The 24,529-nt window shown below is 45.3% G+C and overlaps 2 protein-coding genes and 1 long non-coding RNA gene across 13 annotated transcripts in view; 2 read left to right on the top strand and 1 right to left on the bottom strand.

Moving 5' to 3' along the window:
* The window catches only part of SYN3 (synapsin III), a 483,026-nt gene that overhangs the window by 234,906 nt on the left and 223,591 nt on the right, over positions 1-24,529 (bottom strand). The gene's annotated exons all lie outside the window — the stretch shown is intronic.
* LOC146403154 (uncharacterized) lies at positions 10,213-15,469 on the top strand. The gene is made up of 2 exons (XR_014803139.1): positions 10,213-10,377; positions 14,749-15,469. It is a non-coding gene; the product is annotated as an uncharacterized LOC146403154 (long non-coding RNA).
* The window catches only part of TIMP3 (TIMP metallopeptidase inhibitor 3), a 56,931-nt gene continuing 56,218 nt past the window's right edge, over positions 23,817-24,529 (top strand). Inside the window, exon 1 of the mRNA XM_003126073.7 lies at positions 23,817-24,239. Coding sequence (XP_003126121.3) covers positions 24,119-24,239 — 121 coding nt within the window. The 5' untranslated portion in view covers positions 23,817-24,118. The remainder of the gene's footprint in view (positions 24,240-24,529) is intronic.

Here is a 24,529-nt window from a genome sequence, read left to right as displayed (position 1 = left end):
TCCCAAGGCACTTCTGGGAAGACCCTGATATCAGTGGATTTGTCAAAACCCAAGATGCCAAGAGTGTCCTTCCATTCACTCATTCACTCATCATTTTTGCACCTCACATCACACATTCACTGAATTTATTGAGTTCCTATGTATCAGCCACTGTGTTAAGTGCTTGGGATATAAAGAATAAAAGGCAGTCTCTATCCTAAAGAAACTCATAAATTAGTGGGAAGAGAGATAAGAAATAATTTCAGCATTCCTAAAGCTCATACATTAGCTTTCTACATTCATTTTTGCCATTTTATCCTAACAGTTTATTATTAATATTTACTTAGTATTTTCTTTGGATTGACTTTTTCTCTCACTAAAGTGTTAGCCTTGAGAATATCTAAGGAATAATATACATGAATTTGTAGATTTGATTTGCTAGTTAAGTTTCTTATACTACTTATTGTACTAAAGTGTTATTAGATAAAAAGTTGATGGGAATACCACCTAAAACCTTTGAAAAACACTAAATTACTGCAAAGGCGGGGGATATAAGCTGTAATAGAGATGTGAAGGCTTTTCTCTTATCAGGACCCTCTGGTCAAAACACATTAGGGTTAAATGACTGATAAACAGCATCTAGAGGCAGGAAGTTTTATGGCAGGAAGCAGATAATTCTGTGCTCTTACCCTAGGATCTTAGGGCATTAACTTTTCAGTGCTCACGTCATCTGAGGGAAAGACAAGGACATTCTCATTTTCAATTTTCTAGACCAGAGGCCAGGCAAAAGGGATCTGTGATGTAAGTCCACATTTTTCAACCTTCTGTTTCCATCAAGACCTAATCACCGGATGACATTCCCGTGGGAGACATTCTCATGGGATTACGATGGGTAGAGTGTAACCTCCTGGGCTTGCACTGAACTGCTGCCCCACCCAAGAAAACATACTGAAAAGCAATCAACAAAGGATGACACTGTTTTCATTTCATTTTTATTTTTGTCAGGGTTTTAAAAAAAATAACGTTAAAGTTTCCTAAGTTTTAAGAATGATTATGCCATACAATGTTTAACCTTAGATCTGTTTTTGCTGGGTCAGGACTTACGCTCTCAGCAGGGGAGTCAACCTTTGTTAGAGTGCAGTTGGGTCCCTCTGTGCCTTCCCTCATCAAAATAAAACTCAAAGGGACAGAAATTCCTTTATTTGTTTAGCTGTGCCCCCTCCCTCCCCCAACTGCCTCTCCCTCCACTATTTCAGGAAAGAGACAGCGGCCAAGAGGCAGAGAAAACAAGAAAGGCTAAGTGTTGACCTTGGCACTTATTAGGGCCCAGGAGATTTGTGAAAGTTCTAGGGGGTAGGCTAAGTGTTGACCTTGGCACTTATTAGGGCCCAGGAGATTTGTGAAAGTTCTAGGGGGTGTTTCTGACAGTGAGCGGTGATTAGTTTTGGCTGGGAGATCTCCAGCCTCCAGGCAGGTGTACCTCACTGTGGACCGTTTTGTCCTGCCTGACCCACTTGGGTGGGGCCCTTCTGCTCACCCAGGAACACGAGGCTCCAACCTCATGCTGTCTCAGTGGCAGCTCTTGGGAGTGGGCTTTGTGGCAAAAGTACTGGAAGTGGGGAGGTGCTGGCTGCAGGAGGGGACCAGAGCAAAGAGCTGGCCTTCTGAGTGCATGTGTTGGCTGGGAAGAGACATTGGGAAGGGCACTTGAGCCACTTGACAATGCCAGGGCAGCTCCATATGCCTGGAGGTTCCATCCTGGGTGGCCTTGACCTCGCTGACCCAATACCTTCCTGTCCTTATCCTTTCCAAGGTGTGGTGTCAGCTATGGGGCTTATAGCAGGTGTCTAGCTGCCTGGTTCTGTTTGTCAAGTGAATTTGACTAGTACAACAAGGCCCCGATCATCCATATCACTATTCCCACCAAACCTCCTGTTAATGAGGATGACGCTATTTTAAAGATAACCTTGGACATGTTTTAATTATTTCTTAAAAAGAAAATAAACTCCAGGACTTTCAATACCAAAAACAAAAACCTATTTGTAACACTACCTTCCAAATAAATGGAATACACCAGCATATTGGGATAGTGCTCATTTCCTTCACAAATTTACTCCACACATATTTACTGAGCACCTATTGTGTGCCAGGTTTGTCTTAGGTACTAAGGTTACAGCAATGGCCTGAGACAGACACAGTCCCTGCCTCTATGTATGGCTAGTGAGAGAGGCTGATGGTAATCAGATGATCATCCAAATAAATGTAAAATGTGATATAGGCTGCAAAGAACTCTATGTATGCTGGCTTGTAACTGTAGATCCTTATCTGGTCAGATAAGGCTGCCCTAAGGGAAGGACAATGGTGGAGAACGGTGGATGTAAGACACCGTATTACTCGCCACTCCTCATTAAGTTTCCTCTATGAGTCAGGCACTATCTCATTTCATCTTCACCAGGACTCTCTAAACTGGGTGTTATTATTCCTACTTCACAGGAAAGGAAATCCTGGCTCAGAGAAGCATAATGACTTCCCCAAGGGCACACAGCTGGCTAGGGGCAGAGCCAGGAATCAAACTCTCACATTAAGCTTTTCTCTCCAAGACATACTGCCTCCCTAGGAAACCCATTAAGAGGAAAAGCATGATTACTAGCTGAACACACTTTACAGATTACAATTGTGATGCCATCAATATCAACTCCTTTAATCCTCAGTACTGGCTACGACAGAGATTGGGCAGTACTGGCTACGATAGAGGTTATCCCCTGTCTGCAGTGGGATAACCAGGGCAGAAAAGTGGAACATGGCAGAGGGAGCCAGAACAAAGAGCTCCCTCTTTTGGTAAGGCTGAGCACACCTCTGTGTTCTGCCTCCAGCATTGCCAAGTCCACGCAGGAATGGTGGGCCCAGATGGAGCCCCCTGACACCTGCTGCCTTGACTTCTGTTCTCTTTCACCAGCTCATGGGTGTGCACTGCTCATGGGTGGACACTGCATCTGGTTTGTGCTTTGCTGAACTGGGTTGGGTTTCACAGCTGCAGCTGGCCCTGGGGGGACAAGGAGGTAAACGAGCTAGGTATTTCAGAAGTGTGCCCTGGGGAGTAAAATTACAGATGGCCAGGGTATAGCTGCACAAGTGTGAGCTACACCTGAGTGGACCAGGCCCCCAAAGGGCACTGTTGGCTGCCCTGGTTTCTGTTTTACATTTCTACTTGCCTTGGCATTTTCCACCTAAGTGTTAGCCGAGAATCACTGGCTGAGAACCCCGGAAATTTCTGTCCCCATCTCCACCCTTGGACACTGCACCACAGAGTTTTGTAATCGGCCAAGTACCCAGCGTATGGGAGGGATTACACCTTGACCTCAAATATTTACTGTTTTTGTTACCAGCCAAGAGTCTGGGTACTAAAATGACACGGCCTGGTTGGAATCTTGGCTCCCCACTTACTAGCCGTGTGACCTTGGACAAGCTAATGAACTTCCCATGCCTCAGTTTCTTCATCCTTCAAATGGAGGTAGTAATATTAACCAGGTCATAGGGTCATTATTATGAGGATTAAATAGTCTAATATAAAGCACTTAGTAGTAGCTGGCATAATAAACACTTGTTAAGAGCTAGTTGCTATTATAATTAGTTATTATTACTTGTATTTCTTTTCTTCCTCCTTCCTCACTCTCTCCCTCTATCTCTCCTTTTCTCTGCCCTTCTATAATTGTTTTTTTACTTATATAAGGCATTGGAACTACCAAAACCTGAAAGACCTGGCTGCTCACAGTCCTGCTGGAGGTTCCACAGTCAGAAAGTGGACTTTGCCTGGGAGACTCAACTTTTAGAGTCTAGCTCTTTCTTTATGCCTCCCTCCTCCTTCCTCTCATCCCCTTGGGACCTCGCATGGTACCTTATCCATGTACCTGCTCAATCAATCCTTGAGGGTCTGAGTAGCTAGTGGTTAAGGGTATGCGTCTTAGAGAAAGACTACAAGAGTTCAAATACTGGTTCTGTCTTTGATGGGCTTTGTGGCCTTGGTTGAGTTAACTAACCTCTCTGAGTTTCAGTTCCCATCTATCAAATGAGATTCTGATGATGTCTTTGCCCCACAGGGCTGAGCTAAGGCTTAAAGGAATTAATAATATAGTACTTATATCAGTGCCTGGTGCATAGCAAATGCTACCTAAGTTTACCTATCATTATTGTTGTTGATGATGGGCTGAGGCAGGGCCAAGGCACAAGTGCTTTTAGGATCATTTTCTGATGCATTTTCCTTTCTCCAGGGACTACTTTGGGATTCTTGGGCAGAGTAGATCCACAGCAGACTATGTTTCTCTCCATCCTCTTCCTGTTCATTCTCTTGAAAAACAACTTTCTTTTAAAAATAGAACAAAAAATTTAAAAAGGAGCTCCCTTGTGGTATAATGGGTTAAAGATCTGATCACTGCAGTGGCTAGGAGCTACTGCATGCTGTGGATGCAGCCAAAGAAAAAAAAAAAGAACAAAAAAGCATCTGCAAAGAACTTCTTACCTTACAATGAAGCTTTCCCTCTAAGAGCCCTCCCCTTATTTTCTCAAAGGGTTGGGATTTTTTCCTCCTTCAAAACTATTTCTGAACAAAAATTCCATAGTAAGAAGGAAAACAAATGGGTTTTCAGGTCTTGGAGTCCTAATACAAGGAATGTGGCTTTGCTTAGACTATGCATATGGGCCTTGAAGGATGTTTAGGAGTTAGTTCATTCTCCAGGATCTCACTGGATCCTCCCAAGACCAGTTGGACCAGAAACCGCCATTGCCATTATGCAGGTAAAGATCCAGGGAGGCAAGGGACTTTCTCTCAGTCCACAGTGGAAGCTGACCTGCTTGATACTTGCATCCTTGTCCTATGGCTCCCTTCCTATAACAGCTGAGCCTCTCACACTAAGGCACAGCTCCTCTTTGGCTTCCTCCTATGACCACAGGTTTATACTGCCTGAATGTCTGGCCTAGGAGTCCACAGTGCATCTGAGGCCTTGAAACAGCAGTATGAGAAATAACCAACCTATGGCCTCAGTTGAAGAGACAATAGGGAGTGGTAGGGACTGTGCTATGCAGGAGCATACTTCTTAGTCTAACCTGGACACCTGTTCCTCAGCACCTGCTAATTATGCCCTTCCAATCTGGACTCAGAGCTCCAGGTAAACCTCAAAAAATCTACCATGTGGTAGCTTTCACACTTTGGTCCCTGTATCTTTTAAAGGAAACTCAAGCTTATCTTCTAGTGACTGATAGCTCTTGCTAGGCATAAGCCCTGGTGGCAGACTGCCTGGGTTCAACTCCCAGCAGTACTCCTCAATAGCTGTGTCAACTTGCTGTATTACTTGTACTATCTACAATTGTTTCCTTATCTGTAAAACAAGGATGATAACAGTATCTACCTTATAGGGCTGAATGATGGTTAAGTTAGCTAATATATAAAAAGTCCCCAGTTAAAGCAATATGTGTTTATTATTATTATTATTATTTTCCTTTTTCCCAAGTTAAATTTTTCAGGGCTTTCAAATGTTCTCTGTACGCCATGCTTTATAGGGCTTTCAACATTTTGATCACTCTGTTCACTCTGTTTGGAGGGTAAGCTGATGTGGTCTCTGTGATCCTCTCCTCTTGGTATTTACATCTTTGCATAGTTCCCTTCCTGAGTGTGGGCGGGACCTATGACATGGTTTTCAGCAGAAGAATATAGCAAAGGGAATGGGACGTGTATGATTGCGTGTATGTGCTCACAGTACACAGGACTGTAATGCCCATCTGGGGAGGAGACCTTGCCCTGCTGGCTTTGGAAAAGCAAGCTGCCGTACAGTGAGCTGCCTGTGGAGAGAGCCACGTGGCAAGGCACTGAGGGAGAACTCCGGCCCATGGCCAGTGAGAAACTGAGTCCACAGGAAATGGAATGGTGCCACAATCAGGTGAGCAAGGAAGACGAAGCTGCAGCCCCCATCAACATCTTGACTGTGGCCTTGCAGAGGACCCAGCTCGGCCAGGCCTGGGCTCCTGACCCATAGAAACCATGAGACAATAAACGCGGGTTGTTTCAAGCCCCTAAGTGTGTAGTAATATTGTCATGTAGAAGTAGATAACTAATATCATCAACTAAGCACAATGGTAACTCCTGACCCATAAAAACTGTGAGACAATAAAAGCATGTTGTTTTAAGCCACTAAGTGTATGGGAGTATTGTCATGCAGGAATAGATTACTAATACCGATGACTAATCGCAGTGGTAACTCTTGACCCATAGAAACCATGAGACAATCAATGTGTGTTGTTTTAAGCCACTAAGGGCATGGTAGCTTTGTCATGCAGGAATAGATAACTAATATCGTCAACCAAGCACAATGGTAGCTCTCCCCATCCATTGTACTTTGGAAACTCTAATGTGTCAGTGGACCTGCTTAAAACAGGAGTCCTGAAATAGAACAGCGCATCTCAGCTGGCACTACTTGCATGCTGCGTGAGGTGTGGCGGTAAACAACGTCACGGCTTCTCTAATTGCTATAAGAGAACAGCTGCATTTACTCAGAAAGAGCAGGGCTGAGCTCCTATTGTGCAAAGAGCACTGGGCTGGACATTGGGAGGCAGGGGAGTCATCTCTCTGCTTCGTGCCCCCACCAAGGAGACCTGCTCTCCTGCTTGTGGTGATACCCACAGCTCATCAGTTTTCCTCCTAATTCTCTTCCCTCTTTGCATTACTTCTCTCCATCAAAGAGGAGGCAGAAGATTTAAAAAACCAGGTGAACTAACCTGTTACAGCTGGAGGGGCTGCAAGGGGCCATCCGATGTCATGGAGGGTTATACCAACGCTCACAGCTCATAAGTGGCAGAGCAGGGGTTAGAAAGGCACCTCCGACATCTAGCACAGCACTCTTTCCTCAAAGAGAACCTGCTATTTTATCCTTGTGAGCAGCAAGAAGCTGACATTGTGGTTCTAGGTGGAATTTTGGTGCGAGGTTCAGTCAGAGGACCCTCCTGACTTTCCCTTTGTTGTTGGGCCAAGGAACGTGTTTCTCTGAACCTCATCTATGAAATGAGGCAAATAATACCTACTTCACAAGAAGTCCAAGAAGGCTGACAGAATAGTATGTATAAAGTGCATGACTCCAAGCAAGTGGTAGAGAAGTATTTGCTCCCACGATCACGTCCTTTGGGGAGGATTTAAAACTCTCATGCATCCCACCGTACATGCAACTATTCTCAGATGAAAAGGATTGAGTAGAACTTTGATCTCAACTGAGAAGTCTTCTCTGGTTTCCCCAATCAAAAGAGCCCCCTCATGCTCCCTGGCTCCAGAGTCACTTGGTTTTCTCGCCTTCATTGCACCTATGACCCGCTGAAATGGTCCATCAATTTGCTTCCATGTCTACTGTCTGTCACCACCATAAAAACGCAACTCTAAGGACAGGGAAGGTGTCTGCCTTGTTTGGTGCTCTATCTTAATACCCAGAAGGGTCAAACCCAGCCTTGGTGCTCAATAAATAAGATGTGAATGAATGACAGAACTTGTCTGTTTTTTTTTTTTTTTTCTTATGAGAATTGGCCTGAAGGAGAGGGAGAAATCCAAGGAAATCAAACAATTTCAAAGAAGAAAAAAACCACAACATTCTAGAAAGACACACTCCCATTTACTTATTATACTTTTTACATCCCAAGCACAGTGCCAAGCCCTCAACATGGGGTATCTCATTTAAGTCTTACACTGGCCCTATGAGGTAGGTGTTCTTAGTGACCCCAATTTATAAATGAGGCAGTGGAGGTCCAGGGGAGTGGAATCTTCCGCATAAAAGCTCAGGGTTAGTAAGAAGTAGAGTTGGGGTTTGGATTGCAAACCCCAGGGGCTAAGCTGTTCCACACTGCAGAAGTTAATGGTGGCCTGTGTTTGGGAAATACGCACTGAAATATTTAGGGGTAAAGAGGCATCATGTCTGCAGCTGACTCCTAAACCGTGTGTGTGTGTGTGTGTGTGTGTGTGTGTGTGTGTGTGTGAGAGAGAGAGAGAGAGAGAGAGAGAGAAAGAGGGAAAAGAGGAAATACAGTAATATGTTAACCTTTAGGGGAATCCAGGCAAAAGTATTTAGTAATTCTCTGAACTATTCTTTCAATTTTTCTATCAATAGGAATTACATCAAAATAAAAGATTAAAAAAAAAGCCAACCGTGGGGAGAAGATACAATTCATGTTATGGTGAGTAAGTGCACAGATCCTACTTGGCTAGAGTGAAACCTGGAAATGGGGCTGAGGCTGGGGCAGACTCTGAGGCCAGAAGGCCAGCTTGAGCAGCCAGGCTTTATCAGGGATGCAATGCACAGACAATGGGAGGAGCGGTGATGAAATTCCTCTCTTAGCCAAGTGTGCCTTTCCTTGAGTACCCCAAAAAGCTTTAAAAGCCAACTTCTATATCTAGCTGCTTATTTCCAAAGTTACCCACAGGCAGCATATACACACAAGGTTAGGCAGCAGCTTTCCCTGTGGTATGGTTCCCACGCTAGTGATCCATGCAACATACCAGCCTCTCCATCCCAGGGCAGGAGAGGCACATTTGAATGCTGGGGCTTCACACACTGCCATGTAATCGTCCGGGGACAGTGGAATCAGATACCCTCTGTCCATTCCAAAAATGCCCAGAGGCAGTAATTAACTCATTCAAAGTAGCACAGGTGGCAAAACTTGGATTAGAATACCACTGTGGTGAGTTCCCTTCAAGGATCTATATTCTTATTTCTTAGTACCATCACCACTGTATCACTAACGCACTCAGAGTTAGCCTTGAGTCCTGATTCCTTCCCTTATGATGCAGACACCATCTTTCCATATTTTCTAAAGCAGCTGTCCATGGAGGCAGGATATGCATACTCATCCCAAAGCATGGGCTTGGGAATCAGACCTTGGGGACATCACTTCCTATGGGATGACCTTCGGCAAGCGATTTAACCTCCCTGAGCTTCAGCTTTCTTACCTGGAACATCATAACAATGATGTCTCGCTTGTTGGGTTGTTGTGAAGATTCATTACATCCTCATATATTTATTGAGTACTGACCCAAGAGCTGCAGATACACTAGAGAAAAGACAGATGAGGGGAGGGCCCTGACCTCAAGGAGCTTCTATTCTAGATGGAAAAGACAATGAGTAAAAAATAAACAAACTAATATAATTTTTTTTTCAGATAGCAAAAAGGACTGAAAAGGAAATAAATCTGCAGGCAATGGGAGGCATGAGTGACTAGGGATGGTTTTGCTACTTCAACGGGGCAGATGTTTCTAAGAAGGTGACATCTGAGCTGGAAGCCAAATAATGAGAAGGAACTGGCCATGGCAGGACTTGGGAAGGCCAAGCGAGGAGGTCCTGGAGCAGGGGCCGAGCTGGGCTTGGTAAAGGATGGAAGGGAGGCCAGCATGGTGGGAAGGAACATGGTGAGCTGGAGGGAGAGTGGGGGCTGTAAGGGCTGTGATGGTGGGGACAGCATCATGCTGGGGATGGAAGGGTGAGGCATTCAGAATTCATTTTATTTTATTTGCTTTTTAGGGCCGCACTGGCAGCATATGGAAGTTCCCAGGCCAGGGGTCAAATCAGAGCTACAGCTGCCGGCCTACACTAGAGCCATAGCAACACAGGATCTGAGCGGCGTCTGCAACCTACACTACAGCTCACAGCAACGCTGGATCCTCAAACCACTGAGCAAGGCCAGGGATCAAACCCGCAACCTTATGGTTCCTGGTTGGATTCATTTCTGCTGCACCAGGACGGAAACACCTAGAATTCATTTTAAATGCATGAGGGATCCAGAGAGAGTTCTGAGCAGGAGAGTGATATGATCTGAGGTTTTTTTTTTTTTTTCCCTCGTAATCAGATAATATATGTAACAGGGCCTGTACTGGCACAGCGTAGATATTTTAAAAAGGATCGCCATTATCATTGTTTACCATTCCTAGGCAGCACCACTAAGCATTACAGACTTCCAGAAGGTGGGTGGCCCATGCCTGTCTTCCTTCTAAAGATAGTACACCTGGATGCACCTGACTAGGGAAGAGCAGTGGGGCTCTTCCTGACCTCCTTGACCTCCTCCCTCCTCCCTGCCACTCTCACCCCCACCCCAAAGCAGATGCCAGCCACCTCTGCCAGGCCAAGGGGCAGCCAGGGAAGGCTCGCTGGGCCTCCAGCTGGCTCCAGCTCCAGGCTTCTGAGCCGCCTTCACGTTGCTGTAAAAATGCAAAGCATTCCAGCCATTTTAATTACTGGGTGTTGCATAAGCCAGCAACCAGTTCATACAAAGGAACAACAGACAAAAAATGATTTTTCAACATGCCTTTGGCCTCTCCCCTCCTTTTTCCCTGAAATCAGCCTCAGATCACTGGCTCCCAGGCCTTGAAAAGCACTCCAGGTATGTGCAATCTCTTTTAGAGTTTGTTGATATGACATTAAGATCTTTTTTCTCTAAATACTCGAGGCAGAGGCAGTTCCAGCTACCTTCAAGCAGTTTGGAAAGTTACTGGTCATATTCTTACTTGACACGCTAAGACTATCATAGGGGGTCTATAATATACAGACTGAGAACTTGTTATAAAAGAATTCAGTGTGCGGTGGGTCTGACTGGGCATCAAGTCAGGGGCTTTTAGTTCCTGGAATTCCAAAATGACCACATTATAAGGTACTCCCAAGGCATGAACCCCAAACACAGTATTCCAGCAGTACTCGGTTATGGAGAAGAATTTCTTAAAAGTTTGTAATGTAATTAGAGAAATTTCCAAGTTCCCTAATTTTGATCTTTTAGTAGCTTCTGAATGCTTTCCTCACTAATAATCCAATCTAACAGTTTGTTGAGGACCTACCCTGTGTTTGGCATTGTGCTAAGTGCCCAGAAGAGAAAACTCAATTAGACTTCATCAACTAGCTTATTTCTTAAAAAGGGAAATTAACACAGAAACTGTCAATCTCAGTGTAGTGTGATGAATGCCAGGTCGCAGATAATCTCTAATAGTGGAATCCAGTTTGGGTGGAAGGAAAGGCTACTTGTAGGGGATGATGCTGAATAATTATATTGCCTTAATAATAATATTGACAGTGGCCCCTCTTTGGTGGCTGACTCTGTGCCAGGTATTCTGCTAAGTCCTTCCCCTACATCATGTTTGCTCCTCACAACTCTGTGAGGCAGGCATGAATGTTATTCCTATTTTACAGATGCTAAAACTGAGGCAAGGGTTATGTGTCCAAGATGACACAGTTAAGAAATGGTAGTGCTGTACTGGTAAATATTTAAAAACTAACTCTCCAGGACAAAAGGTGGTTTTTAGCATCTGCCATTTACATTGGTGTGAATACTCCCATCATGGCCAATTTTATTTTATTTTATTTTTAAAAATTTTTTTTTATTTTCCCACTGTACAGCAAGGGGATCAAGTTATCCTTACATGCATACATTACAATTATATTTTTTTCCCCACCCTTTGTTCTGTTGCAGCATGAGTATCTAGACAAAGTTCTCAATGCTATTCAGCAGGATCTCCTTGTAAATCTATTCTAAGTTGTGTCTGATAAGCCCAAGTTCCCGATCCCTCCCATTCCCTCCCCCTCCCATCAGGCAGCCACAAGTCTATTTTCTGAGTCCATGATTTTCTTTTCTGAGGAGATGTTCATTTGTGCTGGATATTAGATTCCAGTTATAAGTAATATCATATGGTTTTTGTCTTTGTCTTTCTGGCTCATTTCACTCACTATGAGATTCTCTAGTTCCATCCATGTTGCTGCAAATGGCATGATGTCATTCTTTTTGATGGCTGAGTAGTATTCCATTGTGTATATATACCACATCCTCCGAATCCAATCATCTGTCGATGGACATTTGGATTGTTTCCATGTCCTGGCTATTGTGAATAGTGCTGTAATGAACATGCGGTGCATGTGTCTCTTTTAAGAAGAGTTTTGTCTGGATAGATGCCCAAGAGTGGGATTGCGGGGTCATATGGAAGTTCTATGTATACGTTTCTAAGGTATCTCCAAACTGTTCTCCATAGTGGCTGTACCAGTTTACATTCCCACCAGCAGTGCAGGAGGGTTCCCTTTTCTCCACAGCCCCTCCAGAACTTGTTATTTGTGGATTTATTAATGATGGCCATTCTGACTGGTGTGAGGTGGTACCTCATGGTAGTTTTGATTTGCATTTCTCTTATAATCAGCGATGTTGAGCATTTTTTCATGTGTTTGCTGGCCATCTATATATCTTCTTTGGAGAAATGTCTATTCAGGTCTTTTGCCCATTTAACATCATGAATATTTTCTCAGGTCAGTCTCCCAAAGCAATAGAAATTAGAGCAAAAATAAACCCATGGGACCTAATCAAACTGAAAAGCTTTTGCACAGCAAAGGAAACCAAAAAGAAAACAAAAAGACAACTTTCAGAATGGGAGAAAATAGTTTCAAATGATGCAACCGACAAGGGCTTAATCTCTAGAATATATAAACAATTTATACAACCCAACAGCAAAAAAGCCAATTTTAAATTATCAGTGTGATGTCACTGAATGCAGAGTTGGGAAGAACGTTTCTTTTCCCATGCCACAGCAGTAACTTGAGCCGAAGCAATGACAGTGCCGGACTCCTAACCCACTGCACCACGAGGGAAATCCCAGCATTAGGAAGAATGTTTCTGCCATATAGATACAATAGCTGGAAATAACCTCAAGAGCATAGATGAGACTATAACATAATAAGACAATGGTGAAGTGGTAAGTTTTAAGTATTCATTACTCATATTTTTAATATAATTTGTTTGATTTTAAGTTTACATAATCATATTTTAAATAATGGATGTGTTTAAAAACTGACTGCCAAAATTCCAGAAAATTTAATAATCAGCTCTCACAAGCCAGTATGAGGCAGCTCCAGCACACCCCTGGGGGCCCCTGAACCTTACTTTTCACCTCTCCAGACACATAAGAGGTAGCCGGGTGAGAGGAGGAAAGGCACTCCAGCGCCAAGGGAACAGCATGAATAAAAACTTAAGACATGGAAATGAGAGAACAGACAACAATGAAATTTAGGATTTGCAAAATGTTTTCCACCAGTCACCAGAGCGCAGAGAGGTGGTAAGGAGCACGGAACTGGACACAGAACTTCCAATTCTGCTTCCACCACTTTTAACTGTGTGATCTCGACTAAGTGACTAAACCCTTTCTGTACCTAGACTTCATTTTCTATACAATGGGCATGATAATAACAGCCCCTATATCTCAGAATTAAACACATGTATACCTGTAAAGTACATAAAGAGGACCTGGCACATAATAGATCCTCCGTCAATGTTAGTTATTTATTATTTGATCCTAAAAACTACCTCTGTGAATTAAATGTTTGTCCTCACTTTATAGAGAATAAATATAAGTTTAGAGGGGAAACTCAGTAGATGGGAGAGACAGGATTTGGATAAATGTTCTGATTCTACCTTCTGTGCTCATCCCAAGGTGGAAACCACATTGACCCCATGAGTGTTATTCTTCAGCAGGGTCCACTGATGTACTCACTGCCCTAAGCGTCCTTCGGATAGGGACCACAGCTGATTCATGTTCTGACACGCCTTGTTTGATGGGTGCAAGGCATTCTGGGAGGAAGACCCACCCAGTGACAGACACTGGGCATCAGCCCCCTGTACATTTGCTACTTTCTGCATGTTCACCCTCACCATGAAGAGGCAGGTTGGCAGGGTGGCTAAGAGCATGGGCTCTTGGGCCAGACTGCTCTGATTCAAATCCCAGCACGGCTGCATCCTAGCCATATAAAATTGAGCACGTTACCTAGTCTCTCTGTACCTTTGTTTCTATAACTGAAGGAAAAGGGGGATGTTGGTGTACCTCACAGCTTTCACTAAAAGGATTAGCGGGAATTTATATACAAACGGCCTAGAAGGATGCCCTGCACCCAGGAGGCATTCTCTAAGAATTAGCTATTATTACCAAGTTTTTGTTTTCTTTTCTTCCTCCTTTCCCCCATCCCTCCTTTGAGTACTATGTTCATAGTCAAAGGGGATAGGATATGGGAATATGTTCTTCCTTGATAAACACAGGTTATTAGACGATAGGAGACTTGCCAGCAGGGGCCTCATTCATCTCTGTGCATGAAGCACCGCACCCTGGTCCATACAGGTTCTCAGTGAGAATTCACCATATGTCAGGCACTGTGCCCAGGCCTTAATCACTGAACCTTGTTTGATCCTCATGAAGATTCTGTGAGATATGAACTGTTCCCCCATTTTACCACTTGACACCTAAGGAAAGGAGAGGGTAAGGAGCTTGTTCCAGGCCACAGTGAAAAAGTGAAGAAGGATCAAAACCCAGGTGTACTGACATCACAAACCTGGGACCCTAACCCCCTTGCCAGTCTGCCTTTGAGAATACTCCATTGGGGAGTTTTGAGAGATTATAAAATCTAAACCCCTGGTTCTACACTTGAAGAGAGGGGGTTTATTAGTTTATTCATGGTAGGTCACTCAGCTATTGTATGTGATAGAACTGAGACAAAAACCTGGTATGTTGACTCCATCTTACGCTTAAAACTTCAGGAGGAAATTAAGCCATATTCAATAGCTGTTTAAACATTCTGGTCACTATTCTATCAGCTTGCCTTTGAATTCTGGGCCCTTTTTTGGCATTACAGGTATTATTTTCTGGTAGCATCCATTCAAATTCAGAGTAAGGAAGGACATATCCATTCCCCAGATACTGCCGGCCTTATAATTTCTCTTGCCTTTTCTCTCCTGCAGACCAGGTCAAACAAGAAATGATGCACCTCACTTGCCTGCTGATAAAGCTCCCTTGCTGGCCCTCAGTACCATGGGAGGTATATGTCTCCTTCTGCCCCTCCTTCACACAGTGATCAAGAGGTCTGAGTGCTCAGTGAGCATCCAAAAGATGAAGAGGAATCCCCAGCACTTCATGAACCTATGGGCATAGAGACTTTGGAGTCTCCAAAAAGAGTGCTGGTTTGAAAAGTCATCTCTAGGACGGAATCATAGCTCTACAACTCTCTTCCTTGTAAGAAAATGGACATGCTATGTCATTTTTTGACCTCGGTTTTCTGGACTATAAAATGGGCATAAAATAATATCTACTTTTTAGGGTTGTGAGGATTGGAAGAGACACCATATTGAAAATGCCTTGTACAGAGCAGGTATTCCACTACTGTAAGTTCCTTTTCCTTGCTCTTGTCTTAGAAATCTTTTCAATCATGGACTAGGAGAAGAGACTTGTGGCTGCCTGATGGGAGGGGGAGGGAGTGGGAGGGATCGGGAGCTTGGGCTTATCAGACACAACTTAGAATAGATTTACAAGGAGATCCTGCTGAGTAGCATTGAGAACTTTGTCTAGATACTCATGTTGCAACAGAAGAAAGGGTGGAGGAAAAATATAATTGTAATGTATACATGTAAGGATAACCTGACCCCCTTGCTGTACAGTGGGAAAATAAAAAAAAAAAAAGAAATCTTTTCAGCTTACCACCCCAAGGTTGATGAACATTACAAGGCAGGGAAATAATTATTTATTGTATCTCTCTATTGGGTCCAGCACTGAATTAGAGGAGCCTGGAGTGATGTGAAGATGATGAGGTACTAGGGGGTCTGAGTTCTTGTCTTGCCTTTGCCAATAATTCTGCACGACCATATAAAAGGCCACACTCTGGGCCTTTTTCTGTATCTGTAAGATGAGGGGGTTGGATTTGATGACCCACAGTTCTCTCTCACCTCTGGCCCTCTGTCTTACCAAAATATGGGTTTCCAATCACCTCCCCACTCCCTGGTTGTGTGGCCCAGCATCTCATGGCACACTGGACCCTCCTGTTGTAGTTCATACCACCCACTATTGCTTTCACCTCTTTCTCTCCCACTAGACTGGGAACTCCTTGAGGGCAGGTCTGTGCTTTGTTCACTGTTAGATCTCCAGTGCCTACTGTGTCATAGTGGACACCCCGTCAATGTCTAAGGAAATTGGAAGGAAGGAACCCTGTACCTTTCCTCTGAAGGGTTGATGATCACACTGTGACATACAAGCTGTGAGGCAAAGAGAGACTGTCAGTGGAGCAACGATAACAAAGAGTTCCCCACAACTTGGAAAGAACTCTGTCTGTCTTCTGAGCGCTGAAGCTATAAATTCACACACCATGCATGTGCTTATCTGTCTGTGACAGTAAATCAAGACAGAGTAAAGGGAGAGTTCAAAATCCAGAAGCCAGACTTGTTTACCTGAAGGTCATATTGCATGGTGACTGTAATCTAAAATATAGAAACAAAATGTGTCATGATATTCTCAGTGCAGAAAAAGTCAGGGTGAAAGAAGGGAGGAGTGGAGAAATGGAAAGTCCAAAGGGGACAAAATTGGCAATATGTCTCTGGCCTTGTCATTGTCTGGTGAGAGGGGATCTTGCCAGCAGGTGTGAGCATTGTCACCGTCTTGAACGAGGCTTCTCCTCAGTGAAAAGGAGAATTTTAGAGCTGACAGACCCTTCTGACCTCATTCCCTGTATTCTGACTCTGTACACACCAAAGATAACTTCTGATGAGAAACTAGCTTTATACAAAACTCTTAGGGAATAACTATAAGGGTCACATTGCACATGAGTGCCCTACCTACATGACAATTACATCTCTCATTGAAAACAAGACAGCGGAATTTGGTGGGCTTGTTGGTCTCTTATGAATTAGAATGTCCCTGGGACTGATCAACTCTGGGAGCTGAATCTAGTTGAGTTTCTGGACCGAAGACACTGGACTCCAGAACCTCCGTCATGGTGAATTTGTGAAAGTGACACACTGACCACCCTTCCCTCCATTTTCTCTGCCATTCAATGGCTAGCTTATTCTCTCAATATATGGTAGATGCCTATGTTGTGCAGATGCCATGCTAGAGATGGAAAAAAGCTCCCGATTTATCTTCTTCTAAGGGAGAGAAAAACGTATCAACTGCTAGGGACAACAGAGTGTGGGAGGCACCGGTGGCTATCTGGGGGATTGTGGTATGAGCGGGAAATGAGGACAAAAAGCCCTCGGAAGAGTGGTCAGTTCTGCTGAGGCAGAGAGAGTCAGGAAAACATCCATGAGCTGGTGATTCAAGGTGAATCAGGAAAGATAAAGATCTTGACACATGAGATGGAGGAATCAGGAATATATTGGTGGAAGATGGATTCTAAGCAGAGTGCAGTGTGAACAAGCCTTAGAGGCAGGAAACTAATAGCTGGAATGTAAAAGGTTGGAAGATGGGAATGAGGGCATAGGTTGGGAGGGATAAGCAAGGACAAGACCTGCTGTTGTGTAACTGCAGGGGTAGCAATCACACTGTATTGCCCGTGAATAGTCCCCTCTGTGGGGCCCTGGGAAGAGCCAGATCACAGAGGGCCTTGTATGCCTTTCTTTGGATTTTAAGACTTTGTTCAGAAAGCCATGGAGAACAAATGAATCATTTTAAGCAAAGGACAGCATGATTTCAGATTTCTATTTGAAAAACTTTATACGAGCAGTGGTGAAAAGTAATAGAGAAAGACTCTGGAAAGAGTGAGCAATTACGTGACCATTGAAGTTGCCAGGAAAGACTCTATGGGGACCTGATCCAAGGCAGACATGGTGGGAATGGGGAGAAAGGGATGGTTAGAGGAGATGTGGAGTGAGAATCCACAGGACTTGGTGAATGATGGCACCACTGGCAAGGACGGGTGACGCCAGAGGAGACAGAGGAAAACACTATGAGTTTGGACCCTTAGGGTTTAGGGAGGCCATGGGACCTGCAGGCGAGACTGTCCAGGGGGAAGCTGGATCTAGTCAAGAGCTCAGAACAATGCTGCTGCTTCCAGTGCCTGCCCCAGTGCACAGAGCAGAGCAGTAGGTGGATCCAGGGGAGACGGCATGACTAGCTAGGGAGAGTGTGGAGGCTAAAAGGGAAGAGAAGGGAGGGGAGTCAAGGACAGAAAACTGGGAAACACCTACATTTTAGTGGCAGGAGGAGCCTGAAAAATCTGCCAGGAAGACTGAGAAGGTACAATTGGAAAGGTAGAAAGCAAAACCCCAGAGTGAAGCCTTTGCATCAGAGTTTAAAGAAGGACGTGATCAAGGGCATCAGATGGTCTTTGGGCATCCCCATCACACAGGACAAGTCAGCTTCAATCCCAGCAGGTTCCACCAAGGAGAGCTCAGGTGCCTTGGCAGAAATAGGATCTCCAGCCCAGTCTGACGGCAGACTGACCCTATCTATGTTCATCTGTCCATCCAATTCCCTCCCAAGCCATAAGAGCACCAGGCAGAGACATTCATGGGAGTCTTCTGTGCAAAGCTGAGCATGCAACCTTCAAAGAAACCGCAAAGGAGCTACTCATTTTTAAAGGAAAAACACATGAACTCCACAGGCATACGGAAGACATTAAGACAGGGTTGAGGAGGAGAAGTTCTGTCTCCACTTCATATTACCCTTCACAGAAATAATCGACCAACTGAGTACACAGTCACTTAAAAAAAAAGAAAAAAAAAAAGAGCAAGTTCTGGAATATTAGCTCTGTTTCCCATCTCCCACCACCCCAGAAAACAGGGTAAAAATGTCTCCACCATGCACATGTGTTTTCTGGCTTAAAATCCCTGGGAGTCGCTCTCTGAAGAAAGAAATGTGAAAACTCTTGCATTCAGGTGAATTTAGCCAGATGCATACTGAGGGGTCGTCCCTGCCTGGCAGGTCTCGGGGAGAGCTGGGGCAAGAGACGTCCTGCAATTTTACTACCATGAAATTGGCTCCAGATGGAAATGAGGAAAGGTGTTTACTCCCTGCTGGTGCCAGACACAGAGAAAACCTGAAGTACCTACCATCTTAGGTCCATAATTCCCAAGTGCTGGGCAGCAACCCCGCTGAGGGCTCATGGTGATGGGTGGACCATGGCTGTCTGTTGCTTGGAGAAGGCTATTTTGAATGTAATGACTTTCAGATGGACTGTGGGTTTGGGGGAAGGCACTGTGGCTGGGGTCTGGAGGAGAAGGAGCAGGGAGGAGAGGAGGTGTTTTGCTGCAGGGCAACAGGAACGACACACATCTTGTCAGCACCTTCTCTGGGTTTAATTTCCAGAGGCCAGCCCTGCTCTGGAAGAACAGGACTGTGGCATCTTCTCCTGTGTTCCCAAATCTCTCCAATCCCCCCAAACCCATGATTCACAAGTCTGTAGCTTCCTGAGAGCACAGATCCCCTTGGGTTGACATGTGGCCAGCCTGGGGGTGGAGAAGCTGGGCAGCTGTGGCCCCAGACGGGATGCTGACTGAGAGCTTTGTGACCACTGCAGACAGGAGGGGTTAGCTTCACCCACTCAAACGCACCCACACCCCACTGACTAGCGTGGAATTGTGCTTCTCCCGCCTTCTCAGTGAGACTGGCTGAGGCTGCTGGCTAAAGGAATGGGTGTTCTCTGGCTTACAGCGCCCCCTAGCACTGGCCAGAGGGATAGGACTGTGATCTCTCCAAGGAGCTACCACCTGCCTATCTGAACACTGACTGAACCAGTCGGTGGGGCCAAACAATTTCATCCATTAACCTAATATATATATATATATATATATATATTTTTTTTTTTTTGGCCACATTCATAGCATATGAAAGTCCCCAGGCCAGGGATTAAATCCAAGCAGAAGCTACAACCTACGCCACAGCTATGGCAATGCCGGCTCCTTAACCCACTGTGCCATGGTGGGACCACCCAAAACTTATTGACTGCTTTATTACCAACATTGTCCTCAAGGGGCTTACAATCCAGGAAGGTAAACAATCACATTACAGTCAGACAAGTGGTGTGAAAGAAAGAACAGCGTAACATGGGAGGGGACTGACAAAGGGCTGGGAATCAGAGAAGGCTTTCTAGAGGAGGTGACGTTTAAGCCGTGACCTGAGGCAGTGTAGGAGTTCAGTGAATTTTGGAATAAGGTAAGGAGACAATAAAAGACATATTTCCTGACCTTCTAGTGCTTATGATCCAAGTGGCAAACAGACAGATAAAGAAGTAATTACAATGGGGCTCTATCAAGAACAAGGCCCTCAATCTCACCTCTTCGCATCATCATCACAATCTTTGTTTTCAGCCTGTGTCTTAGGGGAGAGAGCAGAGAGCAGAACAGGAATTCAGCAAGTGTTGACCGAGAGATCGATGGATGTGCCTTAGTCCTGGTCACATTATACTTGTCTTAAACTTGTTTAAAGGTAAGGTATATTTTCCCTTCAGTCAACATTCACCTTGCCCTGAGAATTTTCCACGGATTCTTAGACTTTCTAGTCAGGGGGCAAACTGGAGATAGCTGGGATAAACCCTTCATCCCATTAACACAAAAACTGAGTTTAGACAGGTAAGGCGACTTGTCCACACACACAACTGTTCTGCAGTAACCTTTGGAGCAAATCTCAGGTCTTTTCCTTTTTTTTCACTCCAGCCTCTTTTTGTCCTTGAGAAAGAAAATTCTCATGCATCTCTTTGTAGCAATATGTTTGAAATGTTTTCAAAGGGCATTAGATAGTTTAGAAAGGGAAAAATAAACACACAAGAGATAAACCTAATTCATTCTGATTGGCTCAGAGGTGATTATTATCATAACAGAACTATTTAGTCAGTGCAGGCAAAATTCTTTACTTGTTGGGCACTGTGCAAAGGGACTCTGAGACAAACTCATCTATAGATCTGACATGCAGGCTCAGGACTGCGAGTGGCTGCAGAAGAGTATAAACATTAGGTCATGCACTGCAGCTGGGGGGACCGAGGCTCCTGGATCTGTGGGTGAGCGCCTACATGAGGAATCAGGCAGCTGCAGCACACTCTTGGCTTTGCTGACTGACTAGCTGACTGTGAGACTTTGGGCAATTCTGTGACCTGTCTCAATCTTATTTTCCTCACCTATAAAATGAAGATGGGTAGTCTCTGAGGTCATTTTTCAGGACTTCTAAATGTCTATGCGAGACTTCCCATAAATTCCAGCATTCTGGGACTGGACGAGGGGGTGGACATGAACTCTCTCTTTCTTTTTTTTTTTGAGGAAAGTTCCAGGAAAAGGAATACCAGGCCATCCTAGTAGGTTTGAGGACAGGCCAGACAGATTTAGAAACTTCTTCAGTCCTTCTGGGGTTTATAAATCTACCATTGTTCTTAGCTGTCAAGAGGAAAGTGGGGAGCTGGTATCTCAGTCTTACCATTAGCCCCACATCCACTCCATTCAGCTTATAAAGTGGCCTTGAAAAAGCAATTCTTACATATTATTAGGTCTATAGACACCATGACATCTGGATTGATGGCTGTGAGGTCTGCTTGCCAGAGGGGTTGACCTCAGCAGTAGGGCTCCCCTCTGCAAGGATTCATGAAGCTTTTTTTTTTTTTTTTTTTTTTTGTCTTCCTCAGGGTGAGGACTGAACTGACCTCACATGGATATGCAGGGGCTAGTCCCTGGGATTAGATATTAGGGAGAACTGCACGACTTTGGAAGCTGAACTCCAAAGACAGCTTAGGATAGAGAGCAAGAGGAAATAAACCAAAAGGCAATTTCATTACCTTTCAGCTGGAAACACAATCAGATTCCCCTTACGCTTACATAATTAAGTAGCGGACATAATCAGAAGCTTTCTATAAAGCCCTGCTGCTTGAAGTTCAGCAAAAGTTATTTCTCTGATACTAATATTCTAGGCGAGCCTTCCCTTGGAGAAACTATTGGTAATTTGGAGAAAAATTAAAAGAAAGAGAAAAGAAGGCGTCTATCGAATAAGATGCTTATCCAAAGTGGATTTGGTGTGGAAAGGCTTATAAAACCTTCCACATGACTGGCACTGTGCAGGGATAAAGGAAACCCTCAAATCCCGCCAAGTATGCTCTCCTTCAACCTGGATTCTTGGAGTGGCCCGAGTGCCCACTGGTTAAGACTCAATGGGCTGCTGTCCACACCAATACCCATGCCTCCTGGGACCCTATTTTGCACTCTTAGGGCAAAAAAGCAGTGTGACCAAAATTTTCAAGCCTCAAAGTGTTTCTAGTGTGGTTGGGGAAATAGTACAACTATATCTCAAGAAACAAGGAGCAAAGTTCTAAAGTAAACACTGAGAAAAGGGGATCTCTCTGAGTTGGGCTATAGTTAGAATTAAGGTGGGGAGGGTCTTAAAAGTTGGGAAGGAGAGAAGACAGAAAAATGTGGAAACTAGATTCCCTTCCTTATAGTTAAAAAATTTTAAGGGAAAAAAAGGAATTTAAAAATGTTCTTGGAAATACCATTTCCAGTGAAATTTTCTGCTTCTGCCATTCCAACGTCTCTTCTCTGAGGTGTAAAGGTTGAACTTGCATTTCTGAGCAATAGTCCCAGTCCTCATTTTGTTCCAAACTTTGAGCATTTCTATAACCAAATCATTTAAGCCTCTTTCCAAAAGGGATGAGTTGGGAGAGAAAGGGAGAGAGACAGAGTAGAAAGAAAACTCCAGATGCAAAGGGGCATTTGGGTAGTTAGAGCTAACTGCTGCTAAGGTCCAAGAAAATAAATGCCCCTCTTAAGGTGGCAGCGGTGAATCGAGTTCCTGGATGGTTGCCAAGTCACGTCACTTTACTGTGCCAGTTTCCTCATCTGGAAAGTGTGAATAATACTTTGTGCTTTTCCTATCTAAAAGGATTATTGTGAGATGTAATGAGGTGAGGTGTGAAAAATATAAGGCGGGATCAATGTGTTACCGAATAATAAAAACGGTCATAGTATTAGTTATTAGCAGTTATCCATTACAGCTAATAGTTCTCCATGATCTACTTTTATCCCAGTTTGGGGTCAGTTCACCCCAAATTCTTTGCTAAAGGATGGAAACCTGTCTGCCCTAGATGGGGTTACTCCTTTCTCCTGCCCTTTCTATTTAACTGTTTTTTTTTTTTTTTTTTTTTTTTTTTTTAAATAAGCTCAGGGCTTTTGCACTTGATGTTCTCTCCACCAAGACTGCCACATGGCTGAGGCTTTCATTCTCATCTCAGCCAGGATGTCACCTCCTCAGCCAGACTTCTTCTTATTATCCCATAGACAGCAGCGCCCTTCCTAGTCCTTTCTAGCTCATTATTCTGTTTTATTTTCTTCATGGCACCTTAGAAAATCACCCTATGTATTTACTGATGTATATAGCCTGCAGTTCCATAGGAGTAGTTTCTTTTGCTCATGCCAGCATCCAGAACAATGTTTGTTGAATGACTTCACAATTTACTCTGTCTGAACCCAGGAAACAATCTTTTATTACTGTTAGCTCCAAAAAGCAGATGGCTCCCTTCCATGCAGGAAAGTCAGGGATGGAGGTAAGGGGTGTAGCGGGGGTGTGTGGTGATAGGTCATCAACCTAGTTCTTTCCCCAGAGTCTGCACTCTCCAGAGAAGGTAGAGAGCCATCAGCTATCCTTTCCACCAGCCACAAAATCTCCAGGGCCAGGGCCACCTCTAACCTGCCAGAGGGGTTGGTGCTGGAGTGGATGGCAGTTGATTCTGGTTTGGGTCAGAGGCTCCCAGAGGGCAGGGTGGGCAAGAGGCGAGGGTGCAGGCAAGAAGCGGACGGGGGCGCCGCTCTGACGGCCTCTCTGCAAGCGCGTATCAGAGGCACGTCCAGCCCACCCACTCGCGTGCCCATAGCAGCATTATTCCCTATAAGGATCTGAACTGTCCGGGGGCGGCCCCGCCCCGTCGCCCCGAGCCCCCAGCCCCGCCCCCTTTTTGGAGGGCCGATGAGGTAATGCGCCTCTGCCATTGGTCGGAGGGGGCGGGCCCCGCGCTCCGGAGAGGGGCGTGCCGGGGGGACGCGCTCTATATCACCCGGCCGCCGGGCTGCGGCGCAGAGCGGGCAGCAGGCGGGCGCTGGGACAGCTTCTTCTCCTCCTGCTCCTCGGGCTTCTCCAGCTCTTGCTACAGCTCCCGCTTCTTCGCCCAGAGTGACTGCCCACTCGCCGAATCGTGTGCCAGCGCCGAGGCAACCTCGCCTCACCCCAGCCCGTCCCGCTGGGCACTCGGAGGGCGGCGTACCCGAAGCCAAAGTTGCTCCACACGGCCGGGCGGGCGAGCTCAGGCTGCAGCGACCCCGCCAGCGGCGTGTACCGCAACTTTGGAGAGGCGAAAGCAGCCCGGCAGCGGCAGCGGCAATGACTCCCTGGCTCGGGCTTGTCGTGCTCCTGGGCAGCTGGAGTCTGGGGGACTGGGGCGCCGAGGCGTGCACATGCTCGCCCAGTCACCCCCAGGACGCCTTCTGCAACTCTGACATCGGTAAGCGCTCCGGGTGTCCCCGCAGGAGCCCCCGCGGTTCTCGCTCGCGCGCTGCAGCCAGACTTGGGTGTTGCTCTGGGTGGCATGGCGAACCCCTCTCCTTTTCTCTGCCTAGGCTCGGGCGGGTTGGAGATACTCAGGTTCCTGCGGCGGGGGCTCTGGCTTGACCGAGGGGGGAGATGCCCTGCAGAGAAATCCACTGGACCAGAGTGAACCCCTTGTAACTATGCTCTTTTAGGGCGTGAGGTCCCTAATAGTCCTTTTGACATCTGGAAAATTTCCTTTTTCTC

Source organism: Sus scrofa, chromosome 5 (genome assembly GCF_054392235.1).
Source record: "Sus scrofa isolate SSC_HxYL_T2T_F1_AM1 chromosome 5, Sscrofa_HxYL_maternal_Yorkshire_Landrace_v2.0, whole genome shotgun sequence".
NCBI classification, from domain to species: Eukaryota; Metazoa; Chordata; class Mammalia; order Artiodactyla; family Suidae; genus Sus; species Sus scrofa.
Note: the sequence above shows the minus strand (reverse complement) of the source record. Positions and strands in the feature narration are given on the sequence as shown.